At 46.1% G+C, this 22,839-nt stretch overlaps 1 protein-coding gene across 2 annotated transcripts in view; it reads right to left on the bottom strand.

Annotated features, from left to right (window-relative positions):
• The window catches only part of PHF12 (PHD finger protein 12), a 32,445-nt gene that overhangs the window by 5,285 nt on the left and 4,321 nt on the right, over positions 1 to 22,839 (bottom strand). The window contains exons 3-11 of one of the 2 annotated variants that reach the window (XM_065694408.1): positions 11,797 to 11,869; positions 9,838 to 10,225; positions 9,172 to 9,292; positions 7,923 to 8,055; positions 7,064 to 7,228; positions 6,255 to 6,416; positions 4,342 to 5,158; positions 2,341 to 2,463; positions 842 to 985 (exon numbers count right to left, since the gene is read on the bottom strand). In XM_065694408.1, the coding sequence (XP_065550480.1) occupies positions 842 to 985; positions 2,341 to 2,463; positions 4,342 to 5,158; positions 6,255 to 6,416; positions 7,064 to 7,228; positions 7,923 to 8,055; positions 9,172 to 9,292; positions 9,838 to 10,225; positions 11,797 to 11,869 (2,126 nt within the window). The remainder of the gene's footprint in view (positions 1 to 841; positions 986 to 2,340; positions 2,464 to 4,341; positions 5,159 to 6,254; positions 6,417 to 7,063; positions 7,229 to 7,922; positions 8,056 to 9,171; positions 9,293 to 9,837; positions 10,226 to 11,796; positions 11,870 to 22,839) is intronic. The other variant, XM_065694409.1, reaches the window with a different exon arrangement.

Raw genomic sequence — 22,839 nt, 5'->3', positions numbered from 1 at the left:
AACAGCGTTCAAAAGAAGACTGACAAAGCATTTAGAGAATGCTGTGATGCTACAGCAGCAGAGCAGGCAAGCACAGAGTTTCAGAGGTGACTGACTGGTAGCAGACTTCCAAAGATCTTATCTTGGATATTTACCCCCAGGCCTAGCAGAGAGGGAGCAGGCAACAGCTTCCACAACAAGGCTGTCCAGTTAGTGCTTGGAAACGGATTAAACTGACTGGGAATAGAAGCCAGTTCACCCTGCAGCTTTAGGTGTTAGCATGCTGATACCAGTGCCCATAAACAAAGCCACTGCTGAACTTGGGAATCTGGAGATTTCCAGCAGAGGAGCAAGTTGTTTTCCACTATTTTCATTAGTTGCATTTAGTGTTTCAAGCTCAACAGCAATATTATCCTGCACAGCAATGACAGCACATATATTCTGTGCCTCAGATCCTCCTGTTTGTGTTTGTCTCGCAAGCAACTTCTCCAGAAAGAGGGAGCAGGAATTCACGTATTTCTCTTGCCCATATCAAAGGTGAGGACAAAAAAGCAAGCAGCTGAACCTTCCCATTGCTTATTGTAAGATGAAGAAAACACAACTTCACTAAAGATTTCCAGCAGAAAATCAGGAGTTACTGAAGGTATTTCCATTGCCATAGTCTGTAAATAATTAAACAGAGGGACCTGAAGGAGTTTCTGGCCGGTGGATATCCAGAGTTGGGGGATGAGAGGAAAGAAACATGAAAGGCAGCATCAGACAGATACCAGAAGACGAGAGAAGAGCTCCTTCAATGGATAAGCAAGGGAGTGCCAAAAGGCTATGGCTCAACATCAACCAACTATTCTAGGGCTGCTCTTACCTTCAATGTGGTTTCCTACAGGAGATTGCTGATGGGAACTGACACTGCTCGCTAGAGACTGAGCTTTGGAAGGAAAAAGCTGATGTATTCTCTGCAAGGCCAGAAACTTGATCAGCTGCTCATCCAGCATATTTATCTCAATCTCTGTTAATAAACAAAAAGCAATTAGTAAGTTATTCACGGAAAGGGCGCAATCTGAGCTGCAGTGGATTTAACTGTCCCACTTTCAAACGTGCCGTTTGCTTCAACAGCAAAGACTTGACAAATTCTGCAGTATCAAGAATCTTACATAGAGCTGATCTATTACTTCATATCGTCTCCTGTGAGCAGTGTGCAAGGAGAGCACTAACCATGGCCGGAGAGCTACAACTGAGGCTGCAAGCAGAAGTCTAGGGGAACAAGGGCTGACAAAGCTGAAAACCTGCTGGTGTGGCTCAGAACCAACGGATCTGCAGAGGTGGGCACTGTGCCCCTTCAGGCAGCAGGCTGGGTCCTTCTTGTGAAGCTCCAGTATCTAGTTAGAAAGTGTAACCCTACGTTACAGGGGAAAGGTGGAGTCACCTTTGAAGCTGCTGCAGGCTCATTCTTGAGCCAAGGGCTTTCATAGCAGGGTCAGTTAAACCAAACAGGGCAATTCAGACAGTATTATTGAGCTTTAAAACAGATCTGTGGCCGACAGCTTTGAAGTATTGATATTTGTAAAGCCCTACAGAGGTCTGCTTTCTAGCAGCAAGCAGGCTGGCTAACCCCTTCTTTCCAAGAGCTTTCTCCACATCAACAACAGGTAAAATGGCAAGCAGAAGAAGCAGAGCTTTAACAGCCTTTCCTAGTGGCAGAGGGGTAGCTGGGGCAGGATGAGGAGTTGGGGTTCACCCAAGAAAAGAGGGTCAACACTGGCAATGCCAGAAAGGCTGTTCTTCAGACGCAGAAGTTGTCTCTGGCAGCAGCCTCCCTATGCTACTGACGATTGCTGTTCATCAATCTCCTCCGCCTGGAGTCACTCCACTAAGGTTTAGCATTTCTTGCCAAGTGCAACAAAGGGAAAATACAAAACAGGCCAGTCTGGAAGACTGACAGAAGCAGAAATAAATCAGAACATTAACTGACCCATCAGAGCATCACCACTCAGGTGAGCGCTCAACTATAAGACCTATTGTTACCGGACTTTACACCCGCCAGGAGCAGCTCTGGACTGCAGAGAGCACCACAACATGGCAGGGCTGCAGGTCTGTGCATGTGAATTCCACCTGGAAAGCTGCCCATGCAATAGCTTTGTGATCATTCCCCAGAAAAGCTCCAGGCAGAAACACTTCATTGGCCTCGCTGCCTTGGCAACACTACAAGTAGGGAAGCATGTGACATATTTAAGGTAATGTATACCCAGCTCCACCCTCACCTGACTGCAACCCTTCTTTATCTCTGGATCCTTTTCCTTAAGGAGAGACAGAATGCTGTAGGGAAGCAAACAAACAGATACTGATAACAAACTGAATACTCACCGCCGTCCATAAATGCTTTCAGGGAACTGGTGAGGTCCAACATAGCTGCAGAGTTTGAAGTGAGTGATGAGGGTAGAGTTAAAGCGCTTCCTATGGATAAGGTGCTGGGACTGACCTTACCATCTACAGAGAAAGATGGTGTAGAGAAGATATGTCACTGTGACGTTCGTGAGACATGCACCCAGCCCTCAGGCTGCACTTCCCTTCCAAGCTGCTCGGAATGACTAATTTTGCTCGTAGTCATGCTCTGAAAATGGCCTGAATTAGAGGCCATTAGCTTTGCTCTGCTCACAGGACTCGTGTGTGCCTCCAACACTGAGCCAACTGCCAGCTCCTGCCTCTCACATCCTGCTGCCAGAGGAATTCTGGACCTATACATTTAAGCTCCTACCCCCTGTTAGAAGCAACAGCAATGGCAGACTGTAAATGATGTCCTACAGAGACTGGGAAGATGAGCACCAAACCCCCAGGAGCTGGAAAAGCTAACTAAACCCAGGGACATCTGCCAAGGAGCTTGTCTAGGTCTGAACATGCCTAAAAAGTACAAACAGCCCCATTCTTCTTTCTGCAGAATTATCAAGGGCTGTACTTCACCGTCCAGTAACAAGGTGACTGTTAAAAGCAGATTTTATTGTATGCAAAATAAACCCCTCCTGCTTTGGCACTGACCATGCAGCTGAAAGAGACAACGGCAAGTGCCAGGAAATAAAATCCCTTTAATGCGTTGTTGATACCAGATCTTCTTGAATTGGTTTGCTCAGAGCTACTATAAGCCTGAAATTTATGGCAACAACAACAAAAAAAAAGGTCACGAATGATTTGTATTTTTGTACTCTGCAACAAAATCTGCACAGTCTAATTTAAGATTTGGTGTAAATCTATCTATGTACATCATGTTAAATGGGGAAATCTAAATATTTACACCTCTCCCGAGAGACACTGCACCAAAAGAATGGTTTAATCTGCATTTTGTAGACTGCAGCAAAGGCAATTAATTAACATCTTAAGTAACTGCAAAATTATGTAGGGTTTGCAGTGCTCTTCAAACCACAAAGCAAGAAGTTTCCTATAGTGTGGGCTCAGTTCCACTACCAAAGCTTCTCCCAGTCTTGCATTTCTAAGCAGGGCATGGTCAAACTAGCAGCCTCAGAGTAACCAAGTTTGTTCAGCAATAAGCAAGGAGGCCAAGTACTCTGGGAACTGCTTCCAAACACGAGGCGAAGCTCCGAAGTTACTCATTAAGGAATTTTAGGGATAAAAAGCTGTCGCCTCTGCTGCTCGCTCAGATCTAAGTGCTGCATGCAGGCCTGCCACTGAGCAGCTGGGAACTGCAAGAGACGTAACAGAGCTCTGTCAAAGCCCAATTTGAGCCATGGGCAGTTATTCTGACTTCAACAGCTATCAGCATCTCGGACTTGATGTTTTTGTACTGAAGAACGGGTACATACACTTTAACAGCAAGGTTTTTGGGTACAACCTGGGACACAAGTGGTATATCCAAGTCCATAGCTTCCGTGTATTAACAGACTAGCAGATACTAAGCAGACTACAGCTTCTGAAGTCCATCTTTCTCTAACACCAAGGCTGTGCAGCTAAAGACTTCAAACACATCCGTGCTAGGGGACAGAACCATTGCCAGAGCATTTACTGTGTACACAAATCCCAGGTTCAGACTTATCTTGCGAGAAGTGCCTTGTAACTAGTGCTTTAAAGCAGCATTAGACACAGCAGCCAACTGATTTAAAACGATTGCTTTCCAGAATTAAACTAATCTACTATCCTGCTTCTCAGGTATACGCAGGCAGCAAATTCACATCCTGTGGCTCCCATGAAGGGAGCCCAAGACAGAGGAGACAAACTTCTCCCAGCTCTCCACAGAAAGCACAATTCCCAGTTAAACATGGGCAGACCGCTACAGCCTTGAGGCTCAGAGTAACATTGAGCCTGAACACTTTCTCAGCCTCGGGGCGGGGGGGCCAAGATCAGCTCTTTAGCACCTACCTGAAGGTGGTGCTGGTGAACAGAATCGGTTTGTGGCCCCAACAGCAGAGATCCCATCTCCTGCAGCCTGCGGTGGGGTGAGAGCCCTCGTGGCACTCAGAGGGGAGCCCATGGATCGCAGGTCTGCCGTCAGCGGCGGTCCTATCTGTGCCTGCACATTCTTCCTTTGCAAAGTGCTGGTGGTCTCCAGGCTGGCACAGGAGCTTGATATGGATGTAGGCATACTCGTGACCGGCACAGAACCCCTTTGTGCACAAGAAACAGGTCCTGCTACGTTCTCCGTTTTGACAATGGTTCCAATGGTGTGATTCACAAGTCCACAACTCGCTGGGGGTGTGAGGGGCCGAGGCCACGTTTGCCGATGGGACAAAACAGGGATTGTGTTACCAGACCCGACCAGCCTCTGGGAGTCAGTCAACTGTGCTGAAGATTCGGACGCAACGCCATAGAAATGAGGACCATTGACTTTAATGTCAGAGGCTGTCGGCCCGTTGGAAGTCCCACAAGAAGACACCTTCTTGGATTTATCTATACAAGAGCTGCAGTTGACATCTTCCTGTGACAAAGTCTGCTGGGATTGCGAGGAGCTCAAGGAATTCTGGGTGGTAATCCCTGAGGTGCAGGATGACATGGAATAGAGGGAAGGTGTGGGTGCCTTGTCAGCTGCCTGGTAAGAGTTGGCGAGTGAGCCATCTGCCACAATAACAGGCTTAATATCAGCCTTCTCTGTTTGTTCAGAGTCCCAAAGAGAAGTCATCTGCTTAGCAGATAAATGTTTCAATATGCTGCACTGGAGCGCAACAACACTACAGAGCCACTGGGAGGAAGGAAAAAAGCACAGGTTAGCTCCACAGGCAAGCGGTGCTCCAAACCTCAACAGTTACTCCACAGTTCACCCAGCTCAAAGAGATTCAGCTGCCTCGCTGTGCTGCTGAGCGCTCGGATGCAGCCTGGAACTACAGCATCTGCTTTGATGCTCATCTAGAATCAGAAGAGTTTTGTCCAGAGGTACAAAAGCACAATCAAAGTTACACAGTGTGTATCTCCAGGCCATGGACAGTACAGAGAGGAGCTGAGATGAAAGGAGGGAGAAGGCAGCAGACGCGCTTCCTCACCCCCAAACTCCTCCTTCCCCTCTTCACTTGTGTTGCAACTCTTCAGCTGGTTACAAACACATCTTTCACTGATCCGGGCTTCTATCCAAACACAATCCTCCAGCTTTCTCTGTAGCACGCTGGAAAGATAAACTGATCTACCTGACGTTACAGGGAGTCAGCCACCAAAGCTGGGGTGGAGAACACCTTTCCTTTTCACAAGGTAGAGGAAGACCAAAAGATTTATTCCTAGTTTTGAGCTGTGTGGTGAATATACACCTGCCACATAGAAGGACCCTTCCTGAGCTAACACAAGGACATGACAACACCAGTGACTGCAAAGCAACAGGCCTTCGTGCTGCAGAATCTGGCAAGTTTCACACAAGGTTTAAACACTCACTTGACCTTGGTTTAAAAGTCCAGTTCTCTCAGCAATAAAGAGCAGGCCAGAAATGTGACCTTAACATACAAATAAACGTGTCAGAGAGCAGCCTAACATAATCAAAGTGGAAAGTATTTCTCCCTCAGCTAGGAAATAAAGATGACATCTAGACAGAAAGCCCTCGACTCCACTCGTAAAGCCAGAAGACTATTTCACCACTTCCCTGAAGTGTCAAGTGAGGAGTTTTACATTTCACCTGGAAAGCCAAAATGAAGTTTTAATGGGCAAGGGTGTCAAAGACAAGACAAGCTATCACCTTCAGACATGATTTTGAGACTGGTTTCCTAGACAACTGCTCTGATCATGACTGAAATGGAAGAGGATCTTTTCACCAAAGAAACTACAGACACAGAGTCCAAACATTTGACTTCATTTACCTCCTGTTGTTCTGTCTGGCTGGCTAAGTGCTCAGTGTTCAAAAGGTGCTTCTGCAAGGGTTCCTCAGGGATCCCGTTACAGATCAGCTCGCCATCTCTAATTGCTGCAGGCGCAAGTAACGGGGGTGGAAGCCGGTATTGGGACTTTATAGCATCAGGAACCTACATTGTGGAGAAAGAAGATCACACATGAGAACAATTACTCAAGAATGACTAGTTAAACAAAGTGCCTAACCACTACTCTGCTTCGTCTTCGCTGCTTCCTGACCCAAAGGAACCCTGCAGACAATACATTAGCTGTTTCAAGGACTGAGTACTTCAAATTGATGCAGCCATACTGAAATTAATAGCTTTTATTCCCTTAGGTCAGGCATGACTTCAGCACAACATGGTGGCTACAGCGGAAGAGAAGTCACGCCAAAAAAAAGGCCACAGAAGAAGGGAAACCTGGATGGCATTTTTCAGGTGCTCTGGCAACAAATACTCTATGAGGTTTAACACAGCAGCCCCAATTCTGACGGTAGGGTCACTTTCAGGAGGTTGTGTGTTGCACTTTTCATGCTTGTGCTAGATTTAAAGGCTTAGTTGTAATAGCTGAGCCTTATGGCTGGCAGCAAAACGAGGTTCTTCAATTCCAGCCGTAGTGAAAAGTTAACTGCTGACTCCCAGACCTCTCACCAACGCCTCCATTCACACCCCACCCTCTTCCTCCTGCCCCAAAGGCTATCCCTGCAGGGCGTGCCGGCTTCCCTTCCAAACTGGAATACACACACAGGGATTTTCACCAACACCTACTTGTTTACACGTACCTTCAAACCTTTCCTCTTTCCCGACTGAAGAACTCTGCGATTCGGAGGATGTTTCTTATGGATTCGGTTTAAGAAATCCACTTTGACAACGTGCTGAGATATGGTGTCCTGGAACCGGTCAAATACTCGGCACCGATTACTCAGGGTCAAGTTCTTCTGGTTCAGCTGGGTGATCAGATAATGCCACAGGAGTTAGGGATGTGCAGGTCACTCTACTGTACCCTAAGACTTTCATAATGCCTCGTAGCACTGGCACCAGCTCAGCTTTAGACTATTTGTTTCCTGCAGCACTAACCATTTCTGTTAAAGGGCACATTGCTGGAGATGAATACAAAAGCATTTAGAGGCCTACTAAGCAGCATCAATGCACTCAGAAGCAGTCTGTCTGGGCACAAGCCCTTTGTTTCAGCTCCCTGTTTCCTGAGTATTTAAGTCTCAAGCACACTGCTTTTCCACAAATGAAAACTCCCATTTGGAATGAAAGCTTTTTGGGTTAAGCATGCAAAGAATTACTTCCCCTATTTGTAGCACTGTGCTGCTTTGTATCACAGTTCTGGAAAGCTCATCTAGATCTTAAGGAGTCCAGTCTGAAAACTAGACAAGCTGTCAGTGAGCCGCAGTCTGAGCTGTCAGCATCAGTTACAGGAAGGAGTTTCCCCATCTTTACATTTTATTGCAGATAGCAGCATCATATTCCTTTGGAGAGCGCGTTGCTTGCAGCAGGAGCTTTACAAGCGTTACAGGGAGCAATAAGAGCTTAGAAGCTGTTTTACATTTGTTGTACTTTGTCCTTTAAATGGACCTGCCAGGTTCCACTCCAGCATCCGGTTACCATACTGCAATCATAGTCCTTGCTTACCACCACGTGTTCTATGTGATTTGGGCACATCCATCTACCCAGAGGCATGGCAGTAAGCGGTGGCTCCAGACAATCCATGTGGAACAGGAGTGGGCAATAATCACACTGAATGAGAGGTGCCACTCTGCAACTCCTGCAAAGACAAAACTGTATCTTATTTCCCATACAGAATATAAACTGAACACATAGGAAAGCTTGGCTAACCACTTGAGCTTATCTTCCCCCACCAATTCCCCTCCACTGTGTTACATGCAACTAAAATTAGGCTTCTGATTTGTAACTTGATCATTGTGGACCTTCTGCAAGACCCACTGAAGGCAAAAGGACTTGCCCACACATATGAGGGTTTCTTGTTGCAGAACAGGTCCCGTGGCAGGAGGAGATGCTGGTGCTGGAAAGCTGCAAGTACCTCTCAGGTTCACATCAGCAACTTTTCAAGTTGACCTTGTCTGTTAGTTCTGAGCGGCTTCGTTTAGAGCAAAATTCAGAGATCAAAAGGAAATCTCAGGTTTAGGTCACTGCATTTTTTTTCCTCAGATGAATCATGTGTGAAGCTGGGACATTTACTTCAACAAGATGTTCTCAGAACAGGCCTCAGGCTCCAGAAAGCTCCATCTGATTCCCCAGGCTTTAAAGTCTTCACTCTATGACAAAGTCACCAGCTGTTCCCCACAAAAGTCCACCTGAGTCTCCAGCCCACTTCCAGAAGCTCACTGACTGGGGTTCTGAAATAAAGCTTTTTGGTTTCGCTCACATTTTGCACTGGGAGACAGTTGGGTGCCTTTTTTTCCGCAGTTATAAAAACCAGCAGTGCTTTGTACTGGTTTTCAGATTTACTATTTCAGTACAGTATTCCTATTTGCTTTGGGCTTGGATCTCTCTCAGCAGATTCCTGTTTCCTAAAGGTCACCTCCTCACACACAAACCATAAACAAATACCTCTGTATTCTATACCATCATCACTTCAGAAAGCAGAAAAATACCCAAGACAAACTCACACTCTTCAGGCTATGTTTTAAAGCCTTTTACAGCCACACAAGGCTGCAGAAGCCACACCTACCCTTGCCATGGTTAAACATCTGTTAGTTAGCAAAGATGATTATTCCTCCGTTTGTTTAGAGGATTGTAAGCAAGTAATGAAGGAGAATGGGAAAGGGAACAAACAGGTCATCTGTGCTTTTCCATCAAGAACTTTGCTCCTGTGAAGGGTGTAGCTATACCTAACAGCCTCCCTGGAGGAGTCGAGTACCTGTTGCATGTGAAGCAGACTTTCACCGGCAAGGGAACCAAACCATTGTGGTCTAACTCATGTTGTGCTTTCTTGACATTCTTTCCTGTGGTTTCTTCCTTTCTCCTCCTCTTACTAGTACCTGAAAGTAAAATTTGACAGGCTTTGGGTTACCCACATAGCGATTTGCTTTCTGATAGATGCACATAATCATCTCGGGCAGAGACAAACAGAAAAGGCAAAGAGAGCTGCTTAAGGAATCCTTATCAACCACTAAATCTAGCCTTAAGTGACACAGACTGTCTTTAAAGGCAGGTGGATTTTATACTTAATCATTTCACTGACATCCCATGCATCAAGTCATTACTTTGTTACTAGATTATCATATCATAAACCAAAACCGAGTATTTTGACAGCTGGAATTTATTTCTTCAGAGTGATGATCTAGACCAAGGTGACAACAGCAAGCATCTATCACAAGCACTGATGGAGTGTAGCATGCAGCAGTAGTGTCCCCACAGCTCACAGCCTACTGTTGGAGAGCTGGAGGAGGACCAAGGGTACTTCTGTACCAGCGAGCACCACTGGAGCCACAACTACTAAGGAGTTAAGGAGTGGAAAGAGGCAAGATGGCAGCAGGATGCAACTGCAGACATCTTCCCCACCACTGGACAAGCCATCGCTCACCTGGAAGTGCTGTGGTGCAGGTCAGTTCATTCGGCAACTGGAACTGCGTTGGGTTCCTTTCCATGGCAGCAGCAATAAGAAGCTCAAAGGGTCGCTTCAGCTGGGGCTGCCCACAGTCCATTTCTGCAATGGCAGAGTCATCATCCACGTCAATTATGTCCTCATCGACATCATTCTGCTCTGAGTTGGGGGTCTCGGTGCTGGCATTGGATGTGGGAGTGCCAGGCCGGCTTGCTCTCCTTTCCAAGATCCTGGCATGCGCATTAGCCCTGATGCTGCTGCTAGACCTGTCCAACAGGTCTGCGTCACTGGTGGGGGAGGTGGTCCTTTTCCCAGATTTGTCCACCAATCCATTTACCTGCCCCAGCTCTTTCTTCTGCTCTCGCTTCTGCACGACATGAATAGGCAGGCTTATCATGGAGACCACAAACAAAGCACATCAACCTTGACAAATATGCAATCGAAGACAAACAGCATCTGAAAAGGCTTAAGCCACTTACAACTTCCCCCGTGAAGCCTTAACTCAGCAAACCCCATGTGACTGCAGAAAACAGAGATGACAAAACAGCTGAAGGGAATCAAGCATGGGGAAGAAAATTAGCATGTCCCTCTCCTTTCAGGACAGCCATATTTGATCAGGACAACGTTTCACATCATCTAGCCCTAAATACCTGACAGATCAGACAACTGTTTGCTTTGCTAACCAACACTGAGAAACTCCACAGTGGACTGTTCATTGTCAACACACTCTATTAACCCTGTCAGTGCATGCAAACCCATGACAGAACAAGAAGATCAGCTTGAGAATACAAGCACAAGATACAAACAACACTTTGCTATCTCTTGACGACAGGAATCCTGAATGAGGTGGGCAGGGAGAACTGCAGCAGAGGAAAACAATACATTGGGATCACTGCAAGGCCCATTCTGCAGCAGGAGGGGATAATGCATGGCATAGCATGGGCAACTGTGCACTGCTCCAGAATCACCAATGGGGATGAACCGATCTATTTAACCACTAAAATGGTCTGCAAAAGGAGCAAAGTGTCTTAGTAGGCAACTTTTAAAACTGAGAAGTTGGGGATTGGTTTTCTCCCCCCCCCTTTTTACTTATTTTATTATCATATTATCATATTTATTATCATATTTCAATTTGCAACCGTCATTTTAACTGTTAGCAGATGGCTGAACAGCACCCTGGAAACAACAAGGCAATCCACTGAGGAACAAAAGGCTGAATACACAGTTTTCTTCCAATCTGTTTCGGGTGTCACTTCAAGGGAACAGTTGCTAGATAGTTTGGTGCAGTTTCTAAACCCTCTGCTACGCTGTCTTACGTAGGCACAGCAACAAGATGTTTACATTGTGCAAGACGGCTTCCTGGAGAAAGAGCATCAAGGAAAAAAGACAAGCCACAGTCTTGCTCAATCACCTCCTTCCCGTCCTGCTCAACAGCCCAGGAAACCATAACTCACTGTGATTTCACCCTCTGCTGATGTGCAACTGCTGCAAAGTCACACTTCAAGACAAACCCCCACACATTAACCAGAATCACAGCCCTGGTGCCAAAGCTGCACTAACGTGACTCCTGTTTCACCTGCAGACAGCTCACCTCCTCAGCCATGGGAGCCATTCTTATTTCCTCTGTGCTCTCCCCTCCTTTCCAGAAGTGTGTGGGGAAGGAAAACAATTTAAAAGGCACAGCCTGACAAGGACATGTCAGGCACTTCAGTTCTGGTTCCTAGTCTGAGGTTAAAAATACCAGCAGGGTCTCATCAAGACCCTTTAGTTTTCTTCAAGCCTCTTCCTAACAAAGCCTTTTGCAACTGCAAGCACAAAGAGTAACCCTGGTGGTGCATATGTACATATTAAGAGGAGAGGAAGCTGTAAAACACTGGGTTCACATTGCGAATAGAGAGTGTTAAGGGCAGGGATCATGGCTGGTAGGAGAGGCTTTACCTTGCGCCGTACAGTGCAGCGGTGACACATCCATTCCCCCGGAGGCAGCATTTCCTCACTGAGCGGAGGGTTGCTACAAGAGAAGCACAAAGCAATGCTTTATTGTTATTTCTGAAGGCCTCTCCTCATGGGCACCAGCCCGAGTCAGGGTAGCTATGCAGGTTCTGTTCCCAACAGATGCTCCCTGGTTTTGTCCTCCCATATATCCGCTTAGGAGGACACCTCTAAGCAGCCTTTCACGACACCCATCTCATCTCCACAGTTTCAGAGGACAGCCTTAGAACTGAATAGCAAAGATAAAAAGATTCACTTGTGTGCAACACATACACCTCCATCCTAACACCGGTGCCTCCTGCAATAACTTGATTACTCCACGTAAGACTACACAGATTCCCATGCAGCAAGCACAGTCACGTATCCAAGCACTTGCATCCCCTGGATTTGCAGTGTGAGCCCAACTGAACAAGCCGCCATGAAGTCTACCCACTGCTTCCCATGTACTCCATCCATGGGCATGCTTAATGGTGGAAACCACTTTCTATCTTAAGGCAACCCAAATACTCTTCAAGGCGTCACCATATACAGCTTGCCTTGGCTATGAAGCACAAGATACATCCTACTCATATGGATCTGTACTTACTATAAAAGCTGTAGCACATCAAAATGACATTCTCATTTGGATGCTAGAAATAAACCAAAGCAACTTACATGAAGGAGTAAGGAGGATTATTTCGAGAAACACTTCTCCTCAGTTAGAAGCAGAGCAGCATATGTTAGATGATGCTTTCCTTACAGATCCTACTACTAGCCCAAGAACTTTCCAACACCTCTTTATCATTAAGATTTGTTATTTCAGCAAAGTGCTGACTGTTGCAGAAGAAGTGTACCCGCTGTCAGAAAAACAGGCACTTACCATGCAGTGGGGCTTAAGATAATACTTTTAAAAGTTCTGCCTACTGATGCAGAATGATGACAGCTGCATAGCAAGAGTGCTCCCTTGTGCTCAGCACTCAACAGAGAGATGCGCTATCACAGGACCTAGAAGCTCCATTTCTCACTGACTGGGACATCATAGAATCATGGAATAGTTTGGATTGAAAGGGATCTTAAAGCTCCCAGTTCCAACCTCTCCCACGGCAGGGACCCCTTCCACTGGAGCAGCTTGCTCCAAGCCCCTGTGTCCAACCTGGCCTTGAGCACTGCCAGGGATGGGGCAGCCACAGCTTCCCTGGGCACCCTGTGCCAGCGCCTCAGCACCCTCACAGGGAAGAGCTTCTGCCTAAGAGCTCATCTCGCTCTCCCCTCTGGCAGGTTCAAGCCATTCCCCTTGGCCTGTCCCTACATCCCTTGTCCAAAGCCCCTCTCCTGGTTTCTTGTAGCTCCTTTAGGCACTGGAAGCTGCTCTAAGGCCTCCCCAGAGCCTTCTCCTCTTTGGCTGAACAACCCCATCTCTCTTACGAGCTTACAAGACCAGCCCAAGAAGCCACATGAGCGTGGGGAGCCAGACTGTGGTTCACTTCAGGAGTCTCTAAACTGTTTATTTCACCTACAGTTATCAAGCCAAACCCAAGTTAAGCTTTAAGAAGTCTCCAGCACCAACAAGCCAGCGACGATAAGACACGTATTTGTTGGCCGGTGAGAGCTGTGCTCTGCAGCAAAGGGAGAGGCTGCCTTCCTCAAGAATCTTGCTCCTAGCACAGGGAAATGGCTTAGGATCCCAGCCCAGGCTCCCAAGCTTGAGCTGTAAAAACAAACACGCTTCCTTTTTTTAAACAGAGTCCCGGCGAGCCTTGCCCCGAGCGCACCACTGTGCCAGCAGCAAACCTCCGCAGGTACCGCAGCCACCCAGGGTCACACTCGCTCTTGCCTGGAAGACTGAAGGAAGACCGCAGCAAGAACCAAACTGGCAATAACCTCAGTGTTTCTGGTGTCAGGCTCTGGGGAATTCAGTAGAGCCAACACATCTGGCAGCCATTTTGAGGAGGAGAGCAGGCTTTCGGAGGCCTCCGTGTTCCAGGCGCTCCAGAAGCGCGGCGCTCCGCGTATACGCACAAACATACCTGCAGCTTATGTTTCTCATTTCCTGAGGACCTGGATGAACGGCAAGCACCAAAACCTTGACTACTGTCTGCTTTACATGAAGCCTCAAACGTCTGGCTAAAGCAGTGAGCCCCAGACTGATAGAAGCAGGGAAAGGGGGTGGAAGGAGGAGAGTAACAAATGACCCCCGCGTGCTTGCTGCGGTGCAGATCCATTCCGAGCCCTAAGGTAGATCCTGCAACAACTCCTGCTAGAAACGGAGCTCTCAGATCCGCAGCTACAGCGAGCAGGGATTCATCAGGCTCATTCCCCCCCTCCCAACACCTCAGGGGGAAAAGAACCCACAGTATTTGATTTGTTCATAGGGAATTCATCCCTCTGAAGGTACCGACGAGCGTGCCTGAACCGCTGGAAACACGTCTGCCCCATTCCAAGCAGCGTGCCAGGGATCCGCACGCTGCCAGATGCCTCCTGGTTATTTGTTTTAACTGTTACCTCAATCTTACGCCTCTTACAATGAAACAATTAATGCCAGGGTGAACCCTGAGAGGTGCCGAGGAGAGTTAGAACGCTTTTCTTCCTCACTGTGTATGTTATTGTCCCATTTGTTATGCTGAACTATCTGCTCAACAACCATGAGATCCTACATGTACAGTACTCTTAAATGACAGCTTGGAGAAGTGTTTTAATGAATGCTGCTACCCAAAGGCTTGTGGAAGGAGGGGGAAAGATTAGTTTCAGACCAGCAGCGAGGTTTCAGCTCTCAGAGTAGCCTCCTGAGTTTTTTTTGCTTGCTGTCAGGGCCTAGCTGCTATAGCAAGTGTATTAAAAGACTGATTCTGCTTCTCCTGGTTAATGAACTGTTCATCAAGGCAGCCTGCTGCACTAACAAAGACTGATGAACACTGCTCCTGCACCACTGGCCCCTCTGCGAGCACAGAGCGTTTCCTGGGTCTTAGCGTAAAGCCAGGGAAGCGCTAAGGAATGCTGTTTTAATTGAGCAGTTATGACCACATCTGTCAACCTTTTACTGTAAGCATAAGAGAAACTGATTTTTAAGTCTGAACAAGACACTTGATCTTCATAACCACGGCAAGAATTAACACTTTGGCAGGAGCACCACGGCCCTTTTCTCCTTATCTTTCATAGGTTCATTAGCACGCAGATCTCCAGTCCTCAGTGTTGGCTGCCAACAAGACCTGCAATTGTACAGCATCAACTTTATCTTCACTTACAACACATCTCCTTCTAACTACACACCACCGAGTTGTATTGTTCTGATCCACTGAACCTTTGTTTCAGAGTTTCCCCTTTTGTCATCACAGCAGAGAGCAGTGACCAGCACTGTTTTACCTGGAAGGTTTGGTGTGCCCTAAATCAATTGAAGACAAAGACAGCTCTGAAAAACTGGGGCCGGCTTTCAAACTTAGGATCTATACAAACACCTGGAAGACCAACTCATACAAAGCCTCTGAAAATCAAAGGAGATATTTATCACTGCCTATTCAAAAGCCACTACACGGATAGGAAGCCATTGGCCATATTATGAGCCTCATGGCTCTTTTCTAAAGAAACACCATCTCCATGAAATTCAAGCTAGATTTGCGTTGTCAGGATTTGCTCTTCCATGGTCAGAACATCATGCAAAGCCTCCCTTAAATAAAGTTTAAATGGCTATGAAGAAATAAAGAAATCTTCAAGAGTTCCCCGCACATCAGGAGTTTTTCTCAAGCAAACAATAGCATGAAGGCACTTAACTTTTCAATTTCACACCCCGGAGCTCTCATACATCAGATGCCTGTTGCAGTCTGAATCCCGTAATTACTCTTCACTTTGCTGACCTCAATAAATAAGTAAACAAGCACTCCAAGGAATGGCACCTTCTTCACTACGAACCGGGCCACGGCTCTCAAAGGAACCAGTTAGAAGCAAACCTGAAGTTATTTACACACGGCATTCCTGGTGGCCATCTTGCGTCAAAGGCACGTTGACACTGCTGCGAGCACGCTCCGGACCCACCAGGATACAGCCAGCTATCAGGCTGGGATCGTGGTGGCAGGAAAACAAACCAGTGTCTGGGGAGGCTTTCTTGAATAGCTTGTCTCTGATGTCAGTTGTTTTCAACATCTGACTTAAGGTTTTCTTTTCCGTGCAGAGGAAGATAGCAACTCCATGAAAAAAACAAGGCAAGAACATTTAATCTTCTAAATAACTCAGTGACAGGCTTATAATGAAGGATGCTGGATATGTTTGCCAGTTAAAGGAAGAAAGCTTTCGGCTCCTCTATTGGACCCCTATTTATCCCAGTGATGGATAGAGCTACAGCTGTTCTACTAGCTTCATAAAGAACAAGGCTTCCCGGCTTCCTACAGCAGCGCCTCAATGCCAGCCGCAACTAAAACAAACCAGGAAACCAACCTCACTGTCAGGGCATTACAAAAACCCCATTGAGAAACAGAGAAAGTCACAGCACTCACAAATTCAGGGCTTTGAAACAGTTTTACTGCATCCGAGTTACACACTTCTGCTCACAGCGGCTCCAAAACAGGAGGAGGACACCCAGAGCCTTCACCTTATACATAATAAAAGCACATGAAACAAACTATCAGCTGTTTCAAGTTTCTCCCCACTGCAACTCTCTTACCTTCCTATTGCAATTCTTGGACCAACGGGAAGTTTACTGTTCTCTGAAGACAGAAGTCAAGATTCCAAGAAGGTTATTAGGAAAAAGTGTCAGCTCTCTCCCCTGTTCCAGTAGTTTCAGGATTATTCTTCAGCACAAACTACTCAGTGAAGGTCTTGAAGTTCTGCTCATTGACATGGCTAAAGTCCCAACACTCAGGAGTACAAGAAATGCCCAATCTCTGGCAGTGTTCAAGGCCAGGTAGGATGTGGCTTGGAGCAACCTGCTCTAGGGGAAGGTGTCCCTGCCCGTGTCAGGGGTTGGAACTTGATGAGCTTTAAGTTCCCTTCAATCCAAACTATTCTACAGTTCCATAACAAACAGTCGCCTTGATGATGCTGAACATTTCTGAAGCACCAATGCAGACACCACCAAACCTTACATAAGCCAGGCATAATCTCTGTTCTTTACAGACCTGCAAGCATGACCTGATCACATTAACTCTTACCGAGTTTCAGGAACTTTCTGGTCTCAACTAGGCTTGCCTATGAAGTTACACCTACTTGAAGCCAGTAGTGCAATCTGCATTAGCTACAGAGCATCAGCCACTAGACTTTTATCTGTGGTGCATCTCCTCCTGAGGGAACTAGTGAAAAACACCTTGATAGCAGCCAGCATAACTTTGTTCACATTGAAGTGGAAGTCCTGAGAATGCACAGAAAAAGTTCTAAATTAGTAACATCCAGCAAGGAGACCTGGACATCACTGGACAGATCAGTACGGGGTTATTTTGGCTGCCACTATGCAAGGAAGGGAACTGAAGTGGCCATTTCACAGGTCACCAGCTATCCCATCATCTGGAACACTGCATCTGCTTAGCACGCATCTTTCCAGCAGCATGGCCAGAGTTGGAAATAAGGGTTCAGCAACAGACAGAGAACAGAAGCGTGATTAAAACACCATTTTATGGCCAGACAGTGAGAAACAAGATGCACACAAGGAAAAATTAGACTAACATAACCTGTCCATGTACAAGAGTGGAGGAAGACTGTAAGAGTCTAAGAAGTAACACAGACAGGTATGCTAAATCCCAACATTTCATTTACTCTGTGCTTATCTCTACCTTCTAAACCAGCCAGTGTTCACCACTGCAAGGGCAGAACATCATTCAAGCCTCTGGCAGCAGTAAGAACCACAAACCAAAGCACTGGTGTATTGTGAATTTGAGTATTTTGAAGCCAGTGAAGCTATTTACTTGCACCCATCCTCAAACTGCTACTGCTAGTTCCATCCTGAGAAGGGAAAGCCAAGCACAACGTCATGGAGGCATGCGTTATCCACCTTACCTCACTTCCCTTCCTACTGTCACCAGCATCCTCCCCGTGCACAGACAATCCCAAGGAATCAGGAAAGTTCCCTCACGTGGGATGAAGCAGAACATTTCTGTCTCAAACTTGACAAGCAGGAGAGTCCAATACACTGGATAAGCTGCATGTAAACATGCGATCACCTGATGTAATTCGCGACTTCTATTTACGGAGAGAACCTGGCCCACAGAGACCATTCCGCAGACAACCCATTATTACCCTCATTAAAAGCTGACAAAAACTAGTGGGTTTTAAGATATTAAACTTCCATGAAGGTCTAAAACCCACCAAGTGTACATCTATATAAATAAATGTGCTTTAAAAACTGTGTAATACCACCTGAGGCTTCCTGATCTTGTTTTTCAGTAAGTCTGGTGGGTTATCAACTCTGATATTGGTTATGAACTCTGATATTTGGGACATATCTGCTAGGGAACCGTGCAGCTTTGTATTTCTAAGCAGAAATCATGGAGTTCAATAGGAAGACTTGTTGACTTTGGAAAATTTGGGTCAGACGCAGAAATTCAAGCGTTCTGCACATCCTGACTCCTGTTTCTTTTCCATGCATCACTCATGCCTGCACTGCAGACAATAGCAACAATAGCCTGAATTCAGTGTCCAGGTTCATTGTTAAGTGTTCAGATCTTTACAGCACCATCTTCTTAACAGATTAGAAGTCATCTTCACAAAGCAGGATGACACGCAGGGCAGCATCAGGGAAAAGAAAGGTCTGAGGAAGAACACAGCTCGAGTGAGAATCACTTCATCCAATTTTGTCTTTAAAGAACAATAAATGAAGAGACATCTTTGGTGGGGGAAGAAAAAATAATCAAAACACAGGTCTGAGAGGTTTCAGAGGAGCGACCACATTCAGCCCCAGCCATCCTGAATGCGTTCAAAGCAGACAGGGGTGAAAGGACAGAAGCAATAAGGTGGAAAAAAGGAAAGCAGCACATCAGAAGAGGATGAAGGACAGACCCATAAAAGCAAAAGGATGAATTTGTCTTCACACAGGCACAAGTGAAGTGTAATTCTGACATCTCCATGTGGATGAGGCTTTCCCATGAACACAGGGGAAGAGATGGAAAAGAGCGGCAATAGAAAAACCCACCAAAAGGAGGGCATGCATTCTTCTCTGCTTTTTCCAGATCACCTTCATATCCTGCTCCTGTTGCTATTCTCGACAGAGATCACTGGGAAGTTCACATGCTGCTTGCCCAAAGTCAGAGGCTGTCCAGGCAGGTGTTTCACACCAATCACTAGCGCTTGCCAGAAATTCAGCATGGGGTTTGCAGCCTCCTAAATTGCATCCTCAGGCCACTGCTTTCTGCAGGCTTCAAAGTGGGTAATCTCCAGCTCCATCTAGTTTACTTCAAGTGACTCGTGCAGAGCAGACGTCAGCAGAAATAGGTTAGAGTTGGGTTCAGGCACCACGTTTCCCTCAGCTGGCTGAGATGCTCTTTGCTTTCTGTACTCACGATCTGACACACCGACTGGAAGAATAACTTATAGATTCTTTTCCCTTCATTTTTGGCCGTAAGAAGCGTTTACTCCATACCCTAAAAAGGTATGTAATTGCATTACATCTGACATCCGACATCTTCCCTTTGTTAAAGGGAAGGTACAACACCATTTTTACTCGGCTTACAGCTACTGGATACCACAGCATTCCTTTGAAGAAGCTGGGCAGACATCCTGAGAGCAGTGGAGTTGGAAGCAGCATAAACCGACTACAAAAAGGAGAAAAAGCCAGCTGTGACACTGACCATGTCAAAGAAATCACAAGTTTAGCCAGTAACCTGGCGTGACAAGATGCTTTTTGCTTACACTCCCTTCTTTTAAACCCACTACTTCATTCCCCTACAACAAATCCATACTATAATCTCGGATACACAAGCATTCTCACAACTTCTAGCTTACTTCCTGACTGGTTAAACACAGGTACGTCCTCCTCACATGTGATTTATATTGCAACAGGCAGCACACCCTGACTACACAGATTTTGTAACGTTTGCTCTCAGGAAGATACAACCTCCTTCCTGCTCTGGAAGCTCTCTTTCTTCTTGGCAGGTTCCTGCTATTTGCTACTGACTCAAGGATTAATAAGGGCTCCCGAGCACAGGAAAAACTCAAGGACCTGACACCTACCAGTGAGTCAGTCCAGCAGCAAAACCAGCTTAACATCCATCCACTTGTGTGGGTCAATAAACAGAATTGATGTTAGTGCCTTTATTATGCAGAAAGGCTGTTTCAGTATTGACGCTACAACTGAAATCCTGAATTGACTCTGTTCTATACAAGGAACCAGCCAGGAGTCTTGCCCTCCATGCAGTGTGTTCTTCACACCACCACAACAGCATCTACAAGCCAAGTCAAAAAGGTGAGTTTTAGGAAGAAAAAGCAGCATATTTGGTCCTGTCTCTTACCAAAAATACACAGCTCTGTTCCTGACAACACTGTGGGGGCTCTCCCCACTTGAGATGTCCTTCACACCCTCTGTAAGAGAAGCACAGCCTGATGCTAGACATGCTCATCGTTACCACTTCCCATTTACTACCCCCACCTAAAGCAATGCTGAGAAATGTAAAGAGAGGGGAGAATTATGAGTATTACATGATTTTGTGTGCTAAACACAGCCCTCCCATTCCCAACTCCAAGATCCGCAGGCGGGTGTACAATCTTAACAGCTTGTCCGTGATAAAAGACATGAGGCAAGCTAAATAAGGTGAATATATTTACAAGATAGTGCTAAGATCTCCATAACAAACAGTCATTAGCAGATTAGTATTATGAATCTAATCCAATTAAGAATTTCCTTTGCAAATGCCTGGAGGAGCTGGAATTCCTCTGGGAAGACCTTTCCATGAGTCACGCCTGCAGGTCTGACATACCAGGAAAGACCAGCTCTGAAGCAGCATGAACAAAGCCCTGAACCCCACCTCGAAGCCACTGCAATCTACTGAACTTTAGGAGTCCACAAAAGAAAGAGTCCTCAGTCCCACAAGTCCCAGTCAACAAAACTGGCACCTTCCCAAGCAAAGGGACAAAACAGCAGAGAACTTTCCTTATTAACAGTCTCATACCGTGCCCTTTAAACAGCTCCAGTTCATTATGGGTGTTTGACATAATGCTAGTCCACACAGCAGCCATGCCTGAAGACAAAGTGTTAAGCAGCTAAACATCCCTTCTTGACTGTGTCAGAACTCTAATGCTTTGCTCCTACTGCTTTATGCTGACAGTGAGAGCAGCAGCCGTGATCCACAGCTTGATCTGAATGCCCAACTCTTGCCCACGCTGCAAAAATCTGCTCACTCTCAGTTTAACACAAGCACACACAGGTGAGAATCATGGTTTGTAAGCTCCAAAGTTAGATTAATTAATCAGATTCTCACTGTGAATGGTTTTTGGGTGCCCTCAGCTTAAATTGGTAGATCTGGGCTGACCTTATCTGCCTTTGCATGGAGCGATTTAGGACAAAACAAGGAGAGGGAAAGATCTCATTGGTACAACTTTGCTCAACAGAACTGCCAAGACTGATCATGTTACCACATCTGCAGGCACATGCGCAGTGACCCTCCACAGTAAGGAACCAAGCCAGTGCCACTGCTTCCTTCTGGTTTAGGATCAAGACCAGGCTGGTCCCAACGCTACCAAATATCAGAACCAAAGACACATAAAACCCAAACTTTAGGGGGGGGGGTTAAAAAGTATATACTTAAAACTATTGTTTTAACAAACTATCAGTAAGGGTGGATACATTTAAATTAACGTTTGGAACAGAAGAGCTTACTCTGATCTTCAAAACGCACTCACATAAACATTCAAGGAGGTGTTTTGCCAGTTATTTAATGTAAAAACAACCCAGAAAGCCTCAAAACACAAACTTTCTGCAGTTAAACCACAAGCTTTTGAAGCTGTCAGAAGTGCCAGCAACACAATGAATTCAATATACAGAAACCTGCTCCTCTGTAGTTCACTATTAGAGATGAAGCTAACCTCTCCAGCAGCATTTCTGGTCATCCTGCCACTCCTTGCAGCAGCAGATGCTTCAGACCATTCAAAGCTTCACCTGAAACTCTGGAGGCAGCCAAGATGCCCATTAGAGCAAGGATTAGCTAACACAATAGACAGGCTAAAGTTTCCCTCCCCTCTCAGAGAACAGATATTTATGTCAAAAACCCAAATCCAGACCAAATGCCAAGATAAAAGCAGGATATTTCAGACCTGAGTAAAGGGAGGAAGAGTTATAGATGTCCTACCTAACACAACTTTTTTCCACTCTTTGTGCAAAGCACTTACCCACTGTGACTCATAGAAAACATGCAAAACACAGGCTAGTTTAAGCTTCACTCCTTCTCTTTGCAGCTCTGTTACTCCAGTTCTTCGACAACTTCGGCAAAGACTGCCAAATTGAAGGAGAAATGGAGCCAAAGGCTCCAAATATAAACATGGAGAGGGAAGTGTTGATGGAGCTAGCAGGCCCTAGTATGGGTGCAGCATACCTCTCCCAGCAGCTAAGGAAGGTGTTTTTGCTGGGCAATGCCATCAAACTGGTACTGTCTGTCTGGGGTAGGGGGCAGCTTTAGGTACCTCAGGTCACTTTGCCGTGCTAGCAGTGCCTCACAGCCAGCAGCAGGGATTTGTAAGAGGGATGTGAAGAGCAGCGTTCAGTGAGGTTGGTGATTTTGGGCTCCTCCAACCAGAAACTCGAGCAGTGAGACTTAAAAAACAGGGAGGAAAAAAAATCCCAACACAAAACTGTTCTGTGTTAGTTCTCCCTCCTGTTGTCACTCCCCTCCCCCTGCTTGTTAACTAAACTTTTCCTCTCCCAGGGATCTTTCTAATCCTTCAGTGAAGCTGTAATGAATTTGCAACATCAGGCACTCTGCAAACAGGCTTCAACGTGAATCGAGTTTACCATGAGCTCCAGAAAACACAGGGAATTCTAACAATCACATAGCCAGAAGGAGGATATAAAAGGGGAAGAATAGAATAGCACTGGAAAATTGGGTT

The sequence above is a fragment of the Lathamus discolor genome, chromosome 14 (genome assembly GCF_037157495.1).
Source record: "Lathamus discolor isolate bLatDis1 chromosome 14, bLatDis1.hap1, whole genome shotgun sequence".
Classification (NCBI taxonomy): Eukaryota; Metazoa; Chordata; class Aves; order Psittaciformes; family Psittacidae; genus Lathamus; species Lathamus discolor.
This window is presented reverse-complemented; position numbering and strand designations above follow the sequence as displayed.